Source organism: Pituophis catenifer, unplaced genomic scaffold, assembly GCF_029215685.1.
Source record: "Pituophis catenifer annectens isolate HBS135680 unplaced genomic scaffold, rPitCat1.0.hap2 SCAF_17, whole genome shotgun sequence".
In the NCBI taxonomy this organism is placed as follows: domain Eukaryota; kingdom Metazoa; phylum Chordata; class Lepidosauria; order Squamata; family Colubridae; genus Pituophis; species Pituophis catenifer.
In genome coordinates this window covers 12735017-12751890 of record NW_027256897.1, presented here as the reverse complement: position 1 = coordinate 12751890, position 16874 = coordinate 12735017, and the positions used below count along the sequence as shown (strand labels likewise).

Genomic DNA, 16874 nt, shown 5'->3' with positions numbered 1-16874 from the left:
GCCCTGAGTCCCTCGGGAGAAGGGCGGTATAAAAATTTAAATAATAAATAAATAATAAATAAATAAATAAATAAATAACAATAATAGTCCCATTTTAGGCACTAAAGCTGGTTGGGAGACTTTGGGCCAGTCCCTTTCTCTCAGCCCAACCCACCTCACAGGCTTCTTGTAGAAGAAATAGGATGGTGTATTGTGTGCGTTTGCCACCTTGAGTTATAGCAATAGCATTTAGACTTGTATACCGCTTTACAGTGCTCTGTAAGTGGTTTAGAGAGTCAGCTTCTTGCCCCCAACAATCTGCATCCTTGTTTTACCCACCTCGGAAGGATGGAAGGCTGAGTTGACCTTAAGCCTGGTGAGAATCGAACTGCTGGCAGTCAGCAGAGTTAGCCTGCAATACTGCATTCTAACCACTGCGCTACCACAGCCGATGGATGGATGGATGATAGACATAAAGATACAGTAGCAATAGCACTTAGGACTTATATGCCGCTTCACAGTGCTTTACAGCCTGCAATGTTGCATTCTAACCCATACAAAGTGAATATAGCACTAAACGCGGAACATAAGACGGATGTAACAAGGTAAATTAACCCAGGCATGGCTATGGAGCCTCTGCCTCCCTTCCCCCCACCCCCCAATTCCCCAAAGCAAACGTTTTGGAAGGAATCAACCACTCCAGCCTTGCTTCTCTTTAAATAAAATTCTTTATAAAAATAGTACATTTGACAATACCAAAACGCAATCCACGGCTTTGCAATAAGGCACTTTGGCACATGTTTTTGGTATGCTTTTGAAGGGGTCAGGAGAACCATTCTTCAGCTGTCGGAACTACAACTCCCAGCAGCCACCTACTCTTTCTTGTCTCCACCCCCTGAAGTCAGGCTGGTGATGAGTGCTTTGCCTAAGGTTGAGGGCCTCCCTTCCAGTTGCTTGTCCCCCACTTGGACAAGACAACCGTGTCCCCCAAACCCTGTAAATAAAGCTGTCAGGATTCCAAGTAACACCCCCCCCCATCCATCTTTTTTGTTGGTCCTTCAGGCCTGCCAAAAGCTGGAACTGGCTTAAGAGGTTGGTGGATCCAACAGACCCTCTGAATGTTGGAGTTGTGCTTGATGGGTCTTCAGATGCTGAACTTCAGGGGTAACTTCATCCCCTGCTAAGCGGGAGATGGGCTTTGTTGCCGAACTGGAGTGGGATGGAGGGTGGGGGTACAGCAAGAACAGCATCCCAGATACTGAGAAATCCTGGACATTTGGCTGTTCTCCTGTCCACGGAAGGATGACTGATCACCAAGCCCAATGAATTCTCCAGAGAGTCTGGAGCAGTCTTTTTCAACCTCGATGACTTTAAGATGGGTGGACTTCAACTCCCAGAATTCCCTAACCAGCAAGCTGGCTGGGGAATTCTGGGAGTTGAAGTCCACCCATCTTGAAGTTGGGTAAGGTTGAGACCTTCTCTGGAGCCTCCAGATAAAGGAAGCTGAGTTGTGCCTAGTCTCGACCCCCTTTTGGGGGGTCGGGACTGGGACTGTAGAAGAATGATCCATGGGGATGGGTGCAGGGCCACAGTGGATTGGATGAAACCAAGGGAACACTTTTGCATGACGGGGCTGGCAAGGACCTTAAAGATCATCTAAGCCCACCCAACTTGGTTCAGGGTCCCAACCGGTTCAGAAACAGACAAAAGTCTCCACCCTTGAGCAAATTGTCAACCAACAGGCAGTGGCTTTATTGGCTGGGATCGGCGTCAAGGCTTGGTGGGGAGCAATCCCAGTTTAGCAGGGCAGCAGCCCAACGTGCCCGGGAATGTTGGACAAATAGCAAGTTCCGAGTGAACACGACGTCTGTCTGAAAGTACTTCTGATTCTCTTTAAGAGTTTACTCCTGGGAATCTCTGCCCCAACACAACTCAACTGTTGGACTCACAACCCAGCTGACAGGGAAGAGTTGCTAGCAGCATTGTGCCCTCCGTTCTCACAAAAATCGAAATAAAATGGCCATGCTTCGCTGAGCTGATGGGCAAATCCAAACACTACGGCAGGTAAATTTAATCAGATCTCTTTACATGTTCGTAACTGTTTTGAAATCCTCGCCAGCAAAAGGATTCACCCCGTCAGCTCTTCTCTTTGCCATCACGAGATCTCAGAATTTCCAAATTAGTACGTCTGCTTTGCACTCCGGCACCCAAACTATGTGAGGCAACTTTTGGTGACTAAATTATCTCTTCTTGCAACAGAGCTATAGTTATCTCGAAAGAAAAGAACACAGGGGAAACTTTGTCCCAAATAAATAAGAAAGCTTCCTTATTCTTGGGCAAGATTTAAAGTTGGAAGGACTTTATGATGTAGGGACTTCAATGCCCAGAATTCTCCAGCAAGCATTCCCTAGCACAGCTGGCTGGAGAATTCTTGGAGTTGAGGTCCTCGCATCACCAAGTTGGTGAGATGGAGAAGCACTGCACTACAGTGTCAATAGGAGTCCTAAGTAGAGGATGGAATTTGCTTGGTTACCATAATGGCAAACTCTGCCATGGTCCTTCACATTCTCCCCAGCTTACCTGTGGGAGTCTACTTGCATACCTTGTCCCCAACAGTAATAGATGCCGTCTATCAGGACAGCAAACACCCAGCATCCCCTCTTCTGAACGAGGATCATTACTGGTTCGGGAACATTCCCCATCTCAACCTGAAACTATGTCAAATACTGGTAGTGGGGCCTGACCCCCATCTTCCTTTAGGAAAAAGTGCCAAGTGGACCAGGTTCTGGGCCTGCCCACCCAAATTATCCCTGTGCCCAATGAAGGGAAGTAAGCGCCTTCACACCCATCACCCCGGAGGTCAAGGAGGAAGCCATGGACCCAATCCCTGGAGACACCAGGAGACAAAAAGCACTTCGGATTGTTTAAGCTGCTGGGTTGTGAACATGGAGAAGGTCAGGAATCTTTGGTAATAGCAATTTGTGGAGAAGAAGGTGGGGAGAGGAGATTCCTCCACCTGAGAAACTTGAGCACATCCACCGGTTGAATTTCCTTCTCCCCTCACTCAAGTTCTTTGGGAATATCTACACGTTTTCACCACCACATCAAGCAAGGGGGCCATCACCACTCTTTGGGGCAATTGAAGGATCTGTCCCACAGGTGAGCACTCCCCTCCCCTAGCCATTTTGGCAAGAGACCCTACTGCCCAAGGATGGATGCCTCTCCATTGGCTTCTCGGTTCTTTCCCGACAATCTGAAGAAGGTTTCCCTCATGGTGGTGTAGCACTGCTTGACGAGCTCATCAACATCCTCAGTTGTCAGGTCCTTCGTTGAGATGGGCGGGAAGATTTCCACCTTGATTTTGCCTGGAGACAGAAAAGACAGTGCCAAATTCATCTCTATGGACCCTGGTCCTACTGCCCCACTCCACACACTTAGAGCAGGAAGCTCTGTTGGTTGGCCAAAGCCAACTCCCCAAGTATTTGGGAAGGGGGACCCACAAGGCAACTTCTCCACTCACCCAACACATGGCCCAACCCTCAAACCCATCCTCTGTCTTGACCTTATGTTTCTCCCGATTAATTTCCCTCATTGTTCTTTTGGGTTCTCACAACGGAATGGGACCACTCACTGCAATCAACTCGCTGCAGGACAATTCAACAATTCAACTTACTTACTTAAAAATAATGAAAACATTGTTTTAATTTTTGTCATTCACATTTCATTTTGTCCCTCCTTTGGCATCCTTCCTTAAAGGATTCTATTCCACTATTTCTTCAATATTAGGGTAACTCTTGTCCCGCAACAAGTTCTACATGATGAGTTGGCTGCAGCAAATTGGCGGGGGTGACTTAAGTCGCAGACCCTCTATTGATGAGCTGCTTGCCTGGAAGGTGTTATAGAGCCTCACTTTATTGCTTTGACTGGGAGGGTGGGGGGGGGGCTTCCAGAGAAATAGATTTTGGGAGGGCCGAGAATTGGCCAAAAGGCAGTGAAACCAGGACCGTGGGAAACCCTAATCCCGTGATCGCGAACCTGTGGCACACAGAGCCATATCAGTGGGCACGTGAACTCAGTTCCGGCGGGCATGCGTGTGCCAGCCAGTTGATTTTCGGGCCTTCTGGGCCCACCAGAAGTAGGGAAACAGGCTGTTTCTGGCCTCTGGAGGGCCTCTGGGCAGGTGGGGAAGGCCGTTTTTGCCCTCCCCAGGCTCCTAGAGAGGCTCTGGAGCCTGGGGAGAGCAAAAAAAACGAACCTACTAGGCCCATTGTGCTATCATGTGCCAGAAGCAGGGGGAGCATAGGGGGGCATGCGCACATGCGTGGGGGACAGGAAACCTATAAGTATAGCTGTGGGCATGCGTGCGCAACCCCCCCCCCTGTTTTCCCCCGCTTTTGGCACGCAATGGCAAAAAGGTTAGCCATCACTGCCCTAATCTCTCAAGGGTTCTTTCTGACCCTGACTAGGTGGCTCACTGGCTAAGACACTGAGCTTGTCAATCAGAAAGGTCAGCAGTTTGGCGGTTCGAATCCCTAGTACAGGTCTCCTGCATGAGCAGGGGGCTGGACTAGTTGACCTCCAAGGTCCCTTTCCAACTCTGTTACTGTTACTATTTGCTAGTCGAGAAATCTGATTTGTTTCTTGAAAAGCTCTATCAGGGTGCCGTCGGCCAAACAATGTCGACTGGCGGCCCCCAGGGGGAGAGCCTTCTCTGTGGGGGCACCTGCCATCTGGAATGAGCTCCCCCCGGAGATACGGAGGATCCCGGATTTACGCACCTTCTGCCGTGCCCTCAAGACCTTTTTATTTTCCCAGGCTGGCCTGGCCTAACTTCCCTTTTAAACTGTAAATTGTAAATTTATTTTAAACCATTAGGGGTGTTTTAATTTGTTTTGGGCCGAACTATTTAATTGGGTTTTTATATTGTCTTTTAAATTTTGTAATTTGGATGTTTTATCTTTGGCTGTTCACCGCCCTGAGTCCTTCGGGAGTAGGGCAGTATATAAATCCAATAAAATGAATGAAAATTAAATGAAAATTAAATGGGAAGGAAGGGATGCTGCTCTGAACCCACGCATATTAGGAGTGAAACCGAGCATGCTCACCAAGCCAGAAACCTGGATTCCTTTTAGCCATGCAAGAGAAATTTGGATCTCCAAGGACACTAAAGAGAAATAGAACAACACTCTAAGCTGTGCATTATCCTACCTGATGTAAACTTCTTCTTTTCTGGGTTGTAAAACGAAGAAAAGGAGGAATAGACCACGGGAATTATTGGAACCTTCAAAGGGAAGATAATAAAAAAAAAAGTTAGCAAAAATCTGGAATGTTTATAGAGATTCTCAATCATTCAGGTCATGGTTGTCCCAAATGTGCTCTTTTTTTTAAAAGAGGCAACTGGATTTTCTGGTTTTTCTTTGAAGACATTTCGCTTCTCATCCAAGAAGCTTCTTCAGCTCTGGCTGGCTGGTCAGATTCTTCCATTCCCCACCATCCAGTCGGAGCTGAAGAAGCTTCTTGGATGAGAAGCGAAATGTCTTCAAAGAAAAACCAGAAAGTCCAGTTGCCTCTTGGAAAAAAAAAAAGGGATCTTTGGGACAAAAATCTGGAAGTTCTTAAATTTGCAACGATCCCCATTTTTTGACTCCCAGGATGACTTAGACTTCACTTTTTTTACACTACATAATATCGAAGAAAATAATGAAAACTCCCTTCTATCAGGACTGAAGCTCGAAGGTTAAGACTTTTCTTACTATGGTGCTTTATTAAAAAAAAAAAAAGAGAGAGAGAGAGAAATTTTGCCCAGAAGAGGAACTCGGAGAGCTGTAGAAGGAAGTCAACCAAAAGGGAACTTGACCAGAGTCAGGTGTTCAGGAAAAAAAGTTGCACAAGAAGGGGCAAGGGGTAACCATTACGTAACATAACATGATGTTGAGTTCACCATTAAAAATGTCGAAAAGTTGAACCTCGCTGCATGTGTATAAGAAAAGGAATGAACTGATCATAATGTCGTTGTGATGCAGTTGAAAATAACTCTGCATTCAATTGTGTGTTTGTTTGTTTTTTTGCAATGTCCTAAAGTTATGTTCTGGGAGGAAATAATTAATATTGGAAGGGACCTTATAGGTCATCTAGTCCAGCCTTCTCCCGCTCAAGCAGGAGACCCTACACCATTTCTGACAAATGGCAGCCCAATCTTTTCTTGAAAGTCTCCAGGGATGAAGCTCCTGATTAATGTATATTTAGTGGTCAGTTCCTTCCTCAGAATCAGAATAAAGCTGGGAGGGTTAGGTTTAGGGTCTTCTAATTCAATCCCCTGCTCAAGAAGGAGATCCTATACTGTTTCAGACAAGTGACTGTCCAGTTCCTTCTTAAAAACCTCCAGTGGTGGAGCACCCACAACTTCTGGTGGCAAGCTGTTCCACTGGTTAATTGTCCTCACTGTTAGGAAGTTTCTGTTGTGGTCCGCCAACAGCCTGAGGAGGTGGCAGCGGAGTCGGACAGCGATGAGGCTGAGGTAGAACAGGGGCCAGTCCTGGAGCCTGGGGAAGGCCCGGATGAGGGCTCTGCGTCGGAGGCAGAGATGGGGCCAGGGTCATCTGGGAGTGATGTGCAGACTTCAGAACCTCCAGAGGCTGACAGCAGAGAGGCAGAGGAACAGGAGGAGCCTGTTCCTAGTGCACGCATGAGAAGAGCTGCCAGAAGGCAGGAGCAGCTAAAGCAGAGAGGACAACTCGGGAGTAGGGCCAAGAGATGATTGGCCCCTCCCATAAAGCTTAAAAGAGCAGCAATGGCTCTTGGCCGTTGATAGACTTGTTCTTGTCTTGCTGCACTTATCTCTGGTCGGCGTCTTCTGCTTCTGACCTTTTGCCAAGAGAAGCCTTTGGCAGTTTGCCTAATTATACCAAGGTTGGTGATTAGACTGAAGAATTTGTGTTATAAAGAATTTGTTTTGATTTAGTTTGGACTACGCTGAGAATGAATTAATTCTCAGCTGTTCTGTTTGCATCGACTATTACCTACTTGGGCCTGGGTCACAACAGTTTCTCCTTAATTCCAGGTTGCTTCTCTCTCTGATTAGTTTCCATCCATTGTTTCTTGTCCTGCCCTCTGGGTGCTTTGGAGAATAATTTGACCCCCTCTTCTTTGTGGCAGCCCCTCAAATACCGGAATACTTATATCACGTCACTCCCTAATTCTTCTTTTCTCTAGACTAGCCAAACCCAAATCCTGCAACCATTCTTCATATGTTTTAGTCTCCAGCCCTTGATCATCTTAGTTGCTCTTCTCTGCACTTTTTCCAAAGTCTCAACGTCTTTTTCACCACAATTCACCAAAATTTCCTCTCGCTCTTGCACGGAATTCATGCCTCGCAGCCATACATCATAACTAGAGAGAAGCTTTGAAGCTCAATCTTTTTATGAGTTCATCCAGGCCCCCAAAAGATTGTTTTTGCACATGGTTGTTAATCTGTGAATCTCCTTTTTCCCACCTGTCATTTATCCATTCTGGAACCTTCTGACTTCTCAAGGCCATCCCTGACCCCAGTTCTTGCTGCTGCTGCTATTTAATTCTTTGCCTTAATCTTCCCTCTTGAGTTTGCATTTTGCTTCCACTTTTTCTAGAAGTGTGGTGCCCTGAACTGGACTCAGGATGGATCTGACCAAAGCAGTTCTTTGAAGATTTTGAAAAGGAGTACAGATAGTCCTCAACGTACGACCACAATGGAACCCCAACTTTGTTGCTAAGCAAGACCGTTGTTAAATGAGCTTTCCCCCATTTCACGATCTTTCTTGCCACAGTTGTTACGGTAAGTGAATCCAGCTGTTGAGTTAGGTTGTGAAGCAAATCTGGCTTTCCCTTGACTTTGCTTGTCGGAAAGTCTCAAAAGGGGATTACGTGACCTTGGGACACAGCGACGGTCATAAGTATGAGTCAGTTGCCAAGTATTTGGATTTTGATCAAGTGGCCATGGGGTCATTGAAGAAATTATAAAACAGAAGTTGGAAATGAGGCCGGAAATCTTTCTATTGGGAATAATTACAGCACAATATACCAAAGAAATAAAATACTTAATTATTCATATCTTAACAGCAGCACGCATACTCTTTGCCCAAAATTGGAAATCTGAGCAATTACCGACAGAAAACAAAATAATAGCAAAAATTACAGAATGCGCAGAAATGGATAGGCTTACAAAGGAACTACAAGAGAAAGATGATACTGATTACTATTAGTGTGGCAAAGATGGTATAGCTGGCTGGAGGAAAAGATAGGAACATAAAAATAACTTTGAGTACCTAATTGGAAATGTAAAGAACTAAACAAAGAGCGGACTATAATGTTTTATATATAAATATGTAAATATGTAAATATAGATAGCCATGGAGAAAGATAAGAAAAATAGAAAAATAACCCACCGATGTGATAGCTATAAGAGTCAGTCGCAAGACTGAATTGTTGTTTGTTTGTTTTGTATGTTGTTTTAATGTATTTGTTTGTTTGTATATTTTTAATCAATAATTTTTTTAAAAAAAAATGGCCACAAGTCCCTTTCCGCAGTACCGTTGTTAACTCCGAATGATCACTAAACGAACTGTAAGTCGAGGACCACCAGCGCTATGTAATGTTTGCCAACTTGAGTTATTTATTAAAAAAAAAAAAGGCAGGATATAAATAATCATAGTTATAAATAATCCTATTTCAATCCATGGGGCGCAAGTCACTTCTGCAAAGAAGCGTCCCTCACCTGGCTCTGGACTGCGAGATGAAAAGCCCCCTTCTTAAACGGCAGAAGGTCTCCGTTCATGTTCCTTGTTCCCTCTGGGTAAATCCAGATCTTGAGCTGCAAGCAAAAGGACAAACAGACTTTAGTACTTGGTGTGTATGTGTGGCACACATTCAGTTTTGTGACAGGTTCCCCTGGCTGTGAGGCTCCTAAGCCCTCTGAGCCAAAAACAGCCCTTGAAATCTGAGCAGCTACCCATCCTCCCCTGGTCAAGATTTCAGAAATACCACCCAAAGAAAATGTCCTCCTTCTTCCACTCCATTCCAAGATTTCTGCTGCATTTTCTGAAGGGGGAAAGTTCCTCCCGGCGCAAAAACTGCAGAAAACTAGAAACTCAGTTGCGCTGGTTGAAAATCTAACAGCAAAGCAGGCCACTAGTACATAAACAGAGAGCAAACCCTACACTCGCTAGCACTCGCAAGCTCAGGGAGCAGAGAGGACCTCACAGTTCAACCTAGAAAAGAGAGGCAGATCTTTCAAAAGATAAGTTTTGGCTGCTACAGCATTCAAAGATAGTGTTTGAAAAGCACATTTCTTACTTATGGAAAGTTGCGCTTTTAAAAAGGTAAATCTTTTCCGCCTCAGGACTTTTAAAACGAAACACTTAAAAAACAATTTTGCAGAATTTCTATTGATTTTCAGCTAACATGAAATTCATAGAATCCTAGGTCTGGAAAGGGACTGTGGAGGTCTCCTAGCCCAACCCTATTTTTGAAAACCTCCAGCAATATCTTGATTTGATTTGATTTGATTTGATTTGATTTGATTTGATTGGGCAGTGAATTCAAATAACTTTTGAGGCTGTTTAAACTTTAGAATTAATTTTGCCACCTCCAGGACATTGTTTGAACAAGAAAGTGTCAAATTTTGTTTTCACAATATCTACAGCTGGTGGCATCCTCTAGTTGATCCTGGCTTACCTTGAAAAAAGATAAGCAAGATGACATTTGATTAGGACGCTGGCTGGGGAATTCTGAGAGTTGAAGTGTCCACAAGCCTTAAAGTTGTCCTGTTTGAGAAAGACAGCTCTGAAGTAAATTTTTCTCTTTGGCTGGACGGAGTCAGTGAGAAAATGCACTCTGACCCCAGCTGTGTGCATCATATCAACTGCCAGAAGGGGGTGCTGTTGCCCTGGCACGCTTTCAGGTGTGGGAAGAAGAGCAGATTTGAACCAAACTTACTTAGAACTTACTTAGAATAGAATGAGCTGGAAGGGACCTTGGAGGTCTTAAAGTCCAGCCCCCTGCTCAAGCAGGAGAACCTATACCATTTTAGATAAGTGACTGTCTAGACCTGTGATGGTGAACCTGTGGCATGTGGAAGCCATATCTGTGGGCACACGAGCGTTGCCCTAACTCAATTCCAGCATGTATGTACGTGCCAGCCAGCTGATTTTCGGGCCTTCCGGGCCCACTGGAAGTTGGGAAATGGGCTGTTTCTGGCTTCCAGAGGGCCTCCGGGGGGGGAGGCCGTTTTCGCCCTCCCCAGGCTCCTAGAAAGCCTCTGGAGCCTGGGGAGGGCGAAAAACAGGCCTACCTGGCCCACTGTGCCATTGTGTACCAAAAGCGTGGGGAGGGGGTCATGCCCGCATTTGCAAGGGGCAGGGCACATAGAATTATGGATTTGGGCACATGTGGGTGCGACCCCCCCAGCGCTCCCCCCGCTTTTGGTACGCCCACCCAGTCACATTACCTCACCACCACCAAGCCACGCCCACAGAACCGGTAGTAACAAATTTTACATTTCACCACTGATTCCTTATGTCACATGTCTCACAGAACTGGCATAGAAGTGAGAAAGCCTCAATGTAGAATAAATTCTTGAAGATGACCTGACCCAGTTTTTATTGCAAAAGATTAACTGATTTAGTAAAAGGAGTTGCATCTAGGTAGCTGGCACAAGTCCAAGCCACAAATATAAAAGCTTTCTAAATGCTATGCGATAAGACCACATTTTATTTTGCTGCACCCACCTCAGTTCAAGAGGGCGATTTGGGTCACATTTCTTGGAAAAGCTTCATTGATGACATAACGTTCCAGAATTTTATTCTTCTTTACATACTGATAGTATATTAGCAATGTCATAAAATACTTTCAGCTTATCCTTAACTTATGACCAAAACAGAGATCGAAACTTCCGACTGCTAAGCAACTGGTGTTTAAATGAGTCATGCCTAATTTTACAACCTTTTTTGCACGGTTCTTAACTGAATCACATGGTCATTAAAGGGAATCCACTTTCCCCCAGTGGCTTCGCTTGTCCAAAACTGGTTGTGAAGGTCACAAATGGCGATCATGTGATACAACCCCTGCCCCCAGGACTTTGCAACTGCCATAAATGCATGCCAGTTACCAATCGTTATCAATTTTTGATCCCATTAATTCTGAGGACAAGTTGTAACTTTATATTGGTTGTTACACAGTTGTAACTCAAGGACTATCTGTTGTGGCCCGTCAGCAGCCTGTGCAGCTAGTAGCTGATTCCGACAGCGAGGAAGCTGGTGTGGTGCTGTGCCAGCAGCCTGGGCAGCTGGCACTCAAGTTGGACAATGAGGAGGCTGGGGAAGATGTGGTGCCAGAGGCGGGGATTCAGCCAGGGCCTTCAGAACCTCCAGAAGCTCCTATAAGTCAAGAGGAAGAAGAGGAGGAGCCTCTTCTCGATACAAGGGCACGCAGAGCTGCCAAAAGGCAGGAGTGGCTCCTCAGGAGGAAGTCTCCTCGAGAGTAAGGCTTGGGGCTAATTGGCCACTCCCTTAGCCTATTTAAGGAGGAAGGCAGACTGAAGCAATTTGCAAGGAACAACTTAGTTCACATACCTTCGTGTCTTGTCTTGCTTATCTTATCAGCTTCCTGCAAATTGCTTCTGGGCATTCTGCCAACCATAGTAAGCTTTCAGTATTATTCTTTGAATTCTTGGCAGCTGTTAATGCAGTTAATTAACAGCCGTTGTTGTAAAAGACTGGTTTATTTAATAAACTAAGGTTTGAACGGACTTTGTGTGTGCTGCGTTCTTTGGGGTCCGTAGCTGGGGCAGGAGACTCTCTGTACCTGCGCTCCCTTGTGGCTTTGTACAGTAAAATTATAAAAAGAAATTGCACTGTGGTTTGTTTACTTTTTTCAAACCTGGAAGGCTGCACAGGTAAGTCCTTGACTTACAACAGTTCGTTTAATGATGATTCAAAGTTTACAACGGCATTGAAAAAAGTGACTTATGGCCATTTTTCAAACTTACAATCATTGCCGCATCGCCATGGTCGGGTGATCAGAATTCAGATGTTTGGCGACCGACTCATATTTACGACGGTTGCATTGTCCGAGGGGTCATGTGATCCACCTTTTGTGACCTTCTGAGAAGCAAAGTCCATGGGGAAACCAGATTCATTTAACAACCATGCTACTCACTTAACAACTGAGTGATTCACTTAACAACAGTGGCAAGAAAGGTCGTAAAACAGGGTAAAAGTCACTTAACAAATGTCCCACTTAGCAACAGAAATTTTGGGCTCCAAAATTGGTCTTAAGTAGAGGACTACCTGTACAGGCATAGTTTGATTTTTTTTTTTAAAAAAAATCTACAACTCAAGTAAAATTATGAGCTGGATCTTGGAATCACAAGGAAAGCTCAACAAAGTGAGGTTGAAAATGCACACTTTTCTACACAAAGCAGTTGTTGCTACATGCAAATATACAATAATGTCTTTGAGGGCACGAAGCAGGACTGCCTTTCAGTGATTATACAAACTCAGATACATACATACATACATACATATATATATATATATATATATATATATATATATATATATATATATATATATTTCGCTATCGGGGTGTCTCAATAGGAAAACACTTAACATATATATAGAGAGAGATAGACAGCAGCTCCGATCACGCTTTCCTTGCACAAGCACGAAGCCGAAGACACCAGCCTGAAGATGACGAGTGAGACCTTGTCGAAAAGTCGCCAAGATACTCTCAATCTTACACGGGTTCAGAGGTTTTCACGGGTATTTGTATGTAGGTCTTTGGTTATTCGGGTTTTCTCCCTCGTAAAATTGGAAGTGTCTTGGCGACGTTTTGACGAAGTCTCCTTCATCATCTTCAGGCTGGTGTTTTCGGCTTCATGCTTCTTACGAAGCCGAAAACACCAGCCTGAAGATGACGAATGAGACTTCGTCGTAACCAAGTTTGCAGCCATAGCTCAGTGACATCACATCCACTATCCTAGGCTTCTTCAGAGAGCAAGCAAGCATTTTGCTCCCTATTGGGAGACTAATATAGATCTGTTTCGGACTGATTGGTCCAAATCAGTCCGAAAGAAGACAAAAAAAGAAAGTAAATACTTAGCCTCTACGGGGAGGGAATATATGATAAGGGTGTGGCCAACTGATGAGGACCAATCAGTCCGAAATAGATCTATATTAGTCTCCCAATAGGCAGCAAAATGCTTGCTTGCTGTCTGAAGAAGCCTAGGATAGTGGATGTGATTTCACTGAGCTATGGCTGCAAACTTGGTTAAGTAGGAAAATACCCGGATCTTGACAGACTTGAACAATGGGCCCTATCCAACAACATGAGATTTAATGTGGAGAAAAGCAAGGTTATAATCTTGGCAGGAAAACCCAAAGGTACAAGTACAGATTAGGCAAGACCTGGATCCAAAACAGTATCTGTGAGAGGGACCTTGGAATCCTAGTGGACGATTACTTAAACATGAGCCAGCAGCCAAAAAAGCTAATACTATCCTGGTTTGTATAAACAGAGGCACAGAATCAAAATCACGCAAAGTATTAGTACCGCTTTATAGAGCCTTAGTAAGGCCACACCTGGAATGCTGCATCCAGTTTTGGTCACCACATTACAAAAAAGTTGTTGAGACTTTGGAAAAAGTGCAGAGAAGAGCAACGAAGATGATCAAAGGCCTGGAGACTAAAATGTATGAAGAATGTTCGCAGGATTTGGGTTGGGTTAGTCTAGAGAGAAGAAAGACTAGTGTCAGCGTTCCAGAAAAACGCCAAGTAAAGACACGGAAGCAAGCATTTGGAAGCTTTGGAAGTCATATTAGGCCGGAAGCACCAATGCTGCCACTAGTGGGGATATGAGAGCAGTTTTCCAGTATTTGAGGGGCTGCCATAAAGAAGAGGGGGTCACCTTATTCTCCAAAGCATCAGAGGGCAGGACAAGAAACAATGGATGGAAACTAAGCAAGGAGTGCTTGCTGGAATGAAGGAGAAATTTGCTCCTTCATTCAGTGAGGACAATTAACCAGCGGAACAGAAGTTGCCTTCAGAAGTTGTGGGTACTTCATCCCTGGAGGTTTTTAAGAAGAGACTGGACAACCTACCTGTGTGAAATGATATAAAATCTCCTGCTATGGGCGAGGCATTGGGCTGGAAGACTTCCAAATTCCAATGCTATGATTCTGTGTTTTATGGTCTAACTTCCACTTTGGTCTCTCAAATTATTGAGAACGGGGAGAAAATCTGAAGCTCTTCTGGGAAACCAGAAATTTAAAGTGCTCTAAAATCAGCTGATCCCATTCTACCTAGCCAGCAAAATTAATGGCACCTTTTGTATCTGCTGGGTTGCTCTTGTACAAGTAGCCAGATGGGTTTGAGCCGATTAGGAAAGAAAATAGCTGAAGGACTCTTGAGGTATTTGAAAGGTGGCATTCAAATATTAGCTTTTTCTTCAAAGTTGTTTGGACTGGAACGTTTCCAAATATCTTAGGGAGCTCAGGTGAGGAACAGGTGGTACCCTGGCACAGATCAGGTCAGGTCAAAGGTCAGGAAAGGCACGTGGAAGCTGTTAGCCAGCCTGAGAGCAGCTTCCTCCGAGTTGGCCTTCTGCCAGTTGGTCAGTTGCCTGATTCCCTTCACGGTTAAGTTTAGCTGGAAACAACTCCTGGTATCCTTGTTGTTGTTGTTGTTTTTAGTCGCAAAGTCGTGTCCGACCCATTGTGACCCCGTGGACAATGTAACTCCAGGCCTTCCTAACAGTAACAGAGTTGGAAGGGACCTTGGAGGTAATCTAGTCCAACCCCCTAGTCACGCAGGAGACCTGTACTAGGGATTCGAACCGCCGAACTGCCGACTTTTCTGATCGACAAGCTCAGTGTCTTAGCCACTGAGCCACCTAGTTGGTCTGTCCTCTACCATCCTCTGGAGTCCATTTAAGCTCACGCCGACTGCTTCAGTGACTCCATCCAGCCACCTCGTTCTCTGCCGTCCCCTTCTTCTTTTGCCCTCCATCGTTCCCAGCATGAGGCTCTTCTCCAGGGAGTCCTTCCTTCTCATTCGGTGGCCAAAGGATTTGAGTTTCCTCTTCAGGATCTGGCCTTCTAAAGAGCAGTCAGGGTTGATCTCCTCTAGGACTGACCGGTTGGATGGCCTTGCAGTCCAAGGGACTCACAGGAGTCTTCTCCAGCACCAGAGTTCAAAGGCCTCCATTCTTTGGCCTTCTCACCCTTCCTTATGGTCCAACTTTCACAGCCATCCATTGCAACTGGGAAAACCATCGCCTTGACTATATGCACTTTTATTCTCAGGGTGATGTCTCTGCTTTTTAGTATGCTGTCTAGATTTGCCATGGCTTTCTTCCCCAGGAGCGTACATCTTTTAATTTCTTGGCTGCAGTCCCCATCTGTGATGATCTTGGAGCCCAGGAAGATAAAATCTGTCACTACCTCCATTTCTTCCCCATCTATTTGCCAGGAATTCAGAGGGCCGGATGCCATGGTCTTAGTTTTCATGCCAACTTTTGCACTCTCCTCCTTCACCCGCATCCAGAGGCTCTTTAGTTCCTCTTCGCTTTCTGCCATTAGAGTGGCATCATCTGCATATTTGAAGTGGTTGATATTTCTCCCGGCAATCTTAATTCCAACTTGTGATTCATCTAGCCCCGCCTTTCTCATGATCTGGTATCCTTAGAGGAGCCAAAAGCATTTTAGCAAGAAAAACACAAGCCTTTTCTCCTTCTGTGTCAGTGGTGGGTTGCCCCCGGTTCGGACCGGTTCGCAAGAACTGGTAGTAAAACCAGCGGGAGGCCCCGCCCACTGCCCCAGATGTCGTTCTACTGGTTCACACAATCCTGTTGCGAACCGGTAGTAAAGGTAAGTAGAGCCCACCCCTGTTCTGCATGTATGGGTGGGGCAAGGCAGCTTCTTCATCAGCAAGGTAAAAAGCCTGTGTGCGCAAGGAAATTGTGTGTATGAAATGCAGGGTGATTGGTGTGCCCTGATAGTCCGATCTGCTGGTCTTGGAGGTCTCCGATGCTGTTTCGGTATCCAAAGACCCCGGCTGTATGAATCTGATTAAAATAGACAAGATGGGAGTCCCAACGGTACCGTAAAAGTTCCACTTGTTTTGCAAATAAGTGCAAATAAGTAAACAGTTAAAAATGCACACTTGCAAGGAACAAAGAACTTTTTTTTATTATTTCATCAGTTCCTTCTGTTGCAGGTCTGGGGCTTAAAATGCATATGGAGCTCGCCAAAGGATCTTGCCACATCTCCACCTTTTAACTTTCTTGCTTAACTTTTGGGGAGGGGAGGGGCACATCCAGCCACCCTTTTAGAGGGCAACAATTCACTCAACCAGGCATGTCTTGACAAGGTGCTGGGTGTGGTTGCTTCAGCTCAGACATATTTACTTCTGCTTAGAATCTGCAGCCTTATTGGGACGAAGCAGTGACTGGATTCCTGAGGTTGTTAGTGAAAACCCCTTTGAGATGCCTTCACAATGCTAAGTCCATCTTTTCCCCCATCGTGAAGAAAGACCTCTTCAGCAAATCATTATAGAAGATGGTTGCATTCACACAAAGGTTAGGGTGTTCCAAGGTTATTGGAACACCCTAACCCTTGCAGATGGAGACTACAGCCAAGGAATCAAAAGGCGCTTGTTCCTGGGGAGGAAAGCCATGGCAAATCTAGACAGCTTACTAAAAAGCAGAGACATCACCCTGCCAGCAAAAGTGCGTATGGTCAAGGCTCTGGTTTTCCCAGTTGCAATGGACGGCTGTGAAAGTTGGACCATAAGGAAGGGTGAGAAGGCCAAAGAATGGAGGCCTTTGAACTCTGGTGCTGGAGAAGACTCCTGCGAGTCCCTTGG

The 16874-nt window shown here is 45.3% G+C and overlaps 1 protein-coding gene across 1 annotated transcript in view; it reads right to left on the bottom strand.

Moving 5' to 3' along the window:
• Window positions 1–688: 688 nt before the first annotated feature.
• AGPAT2 (1-acylglycerol-3-phosphate O-acyltransferase 2) overlaps window positions 689–16874 on the bottom strand; it is a 52434-nt gene continuing 36248 nt past the window's right edge. The window contains exons 4-6 of the mRNA XM_070955632.1: window positions 8729–8824; window positions 5188–5260; window positions 689–3344 (exon numbers count right to left, since the gene is read on the bottom strand). Of these exons, the coding sequence (XP_070811733.1) occupies window positions 3178–3344; window positions 5188–5260; window positions 8729–8824 (336 nt within the window). The 3' untranslated portion in view covers window positions 689–3177. The remainder of the gene's footprint in view (window positions 3345–5187; window positions 5261–8728; window positions 8825–16874) is intronic.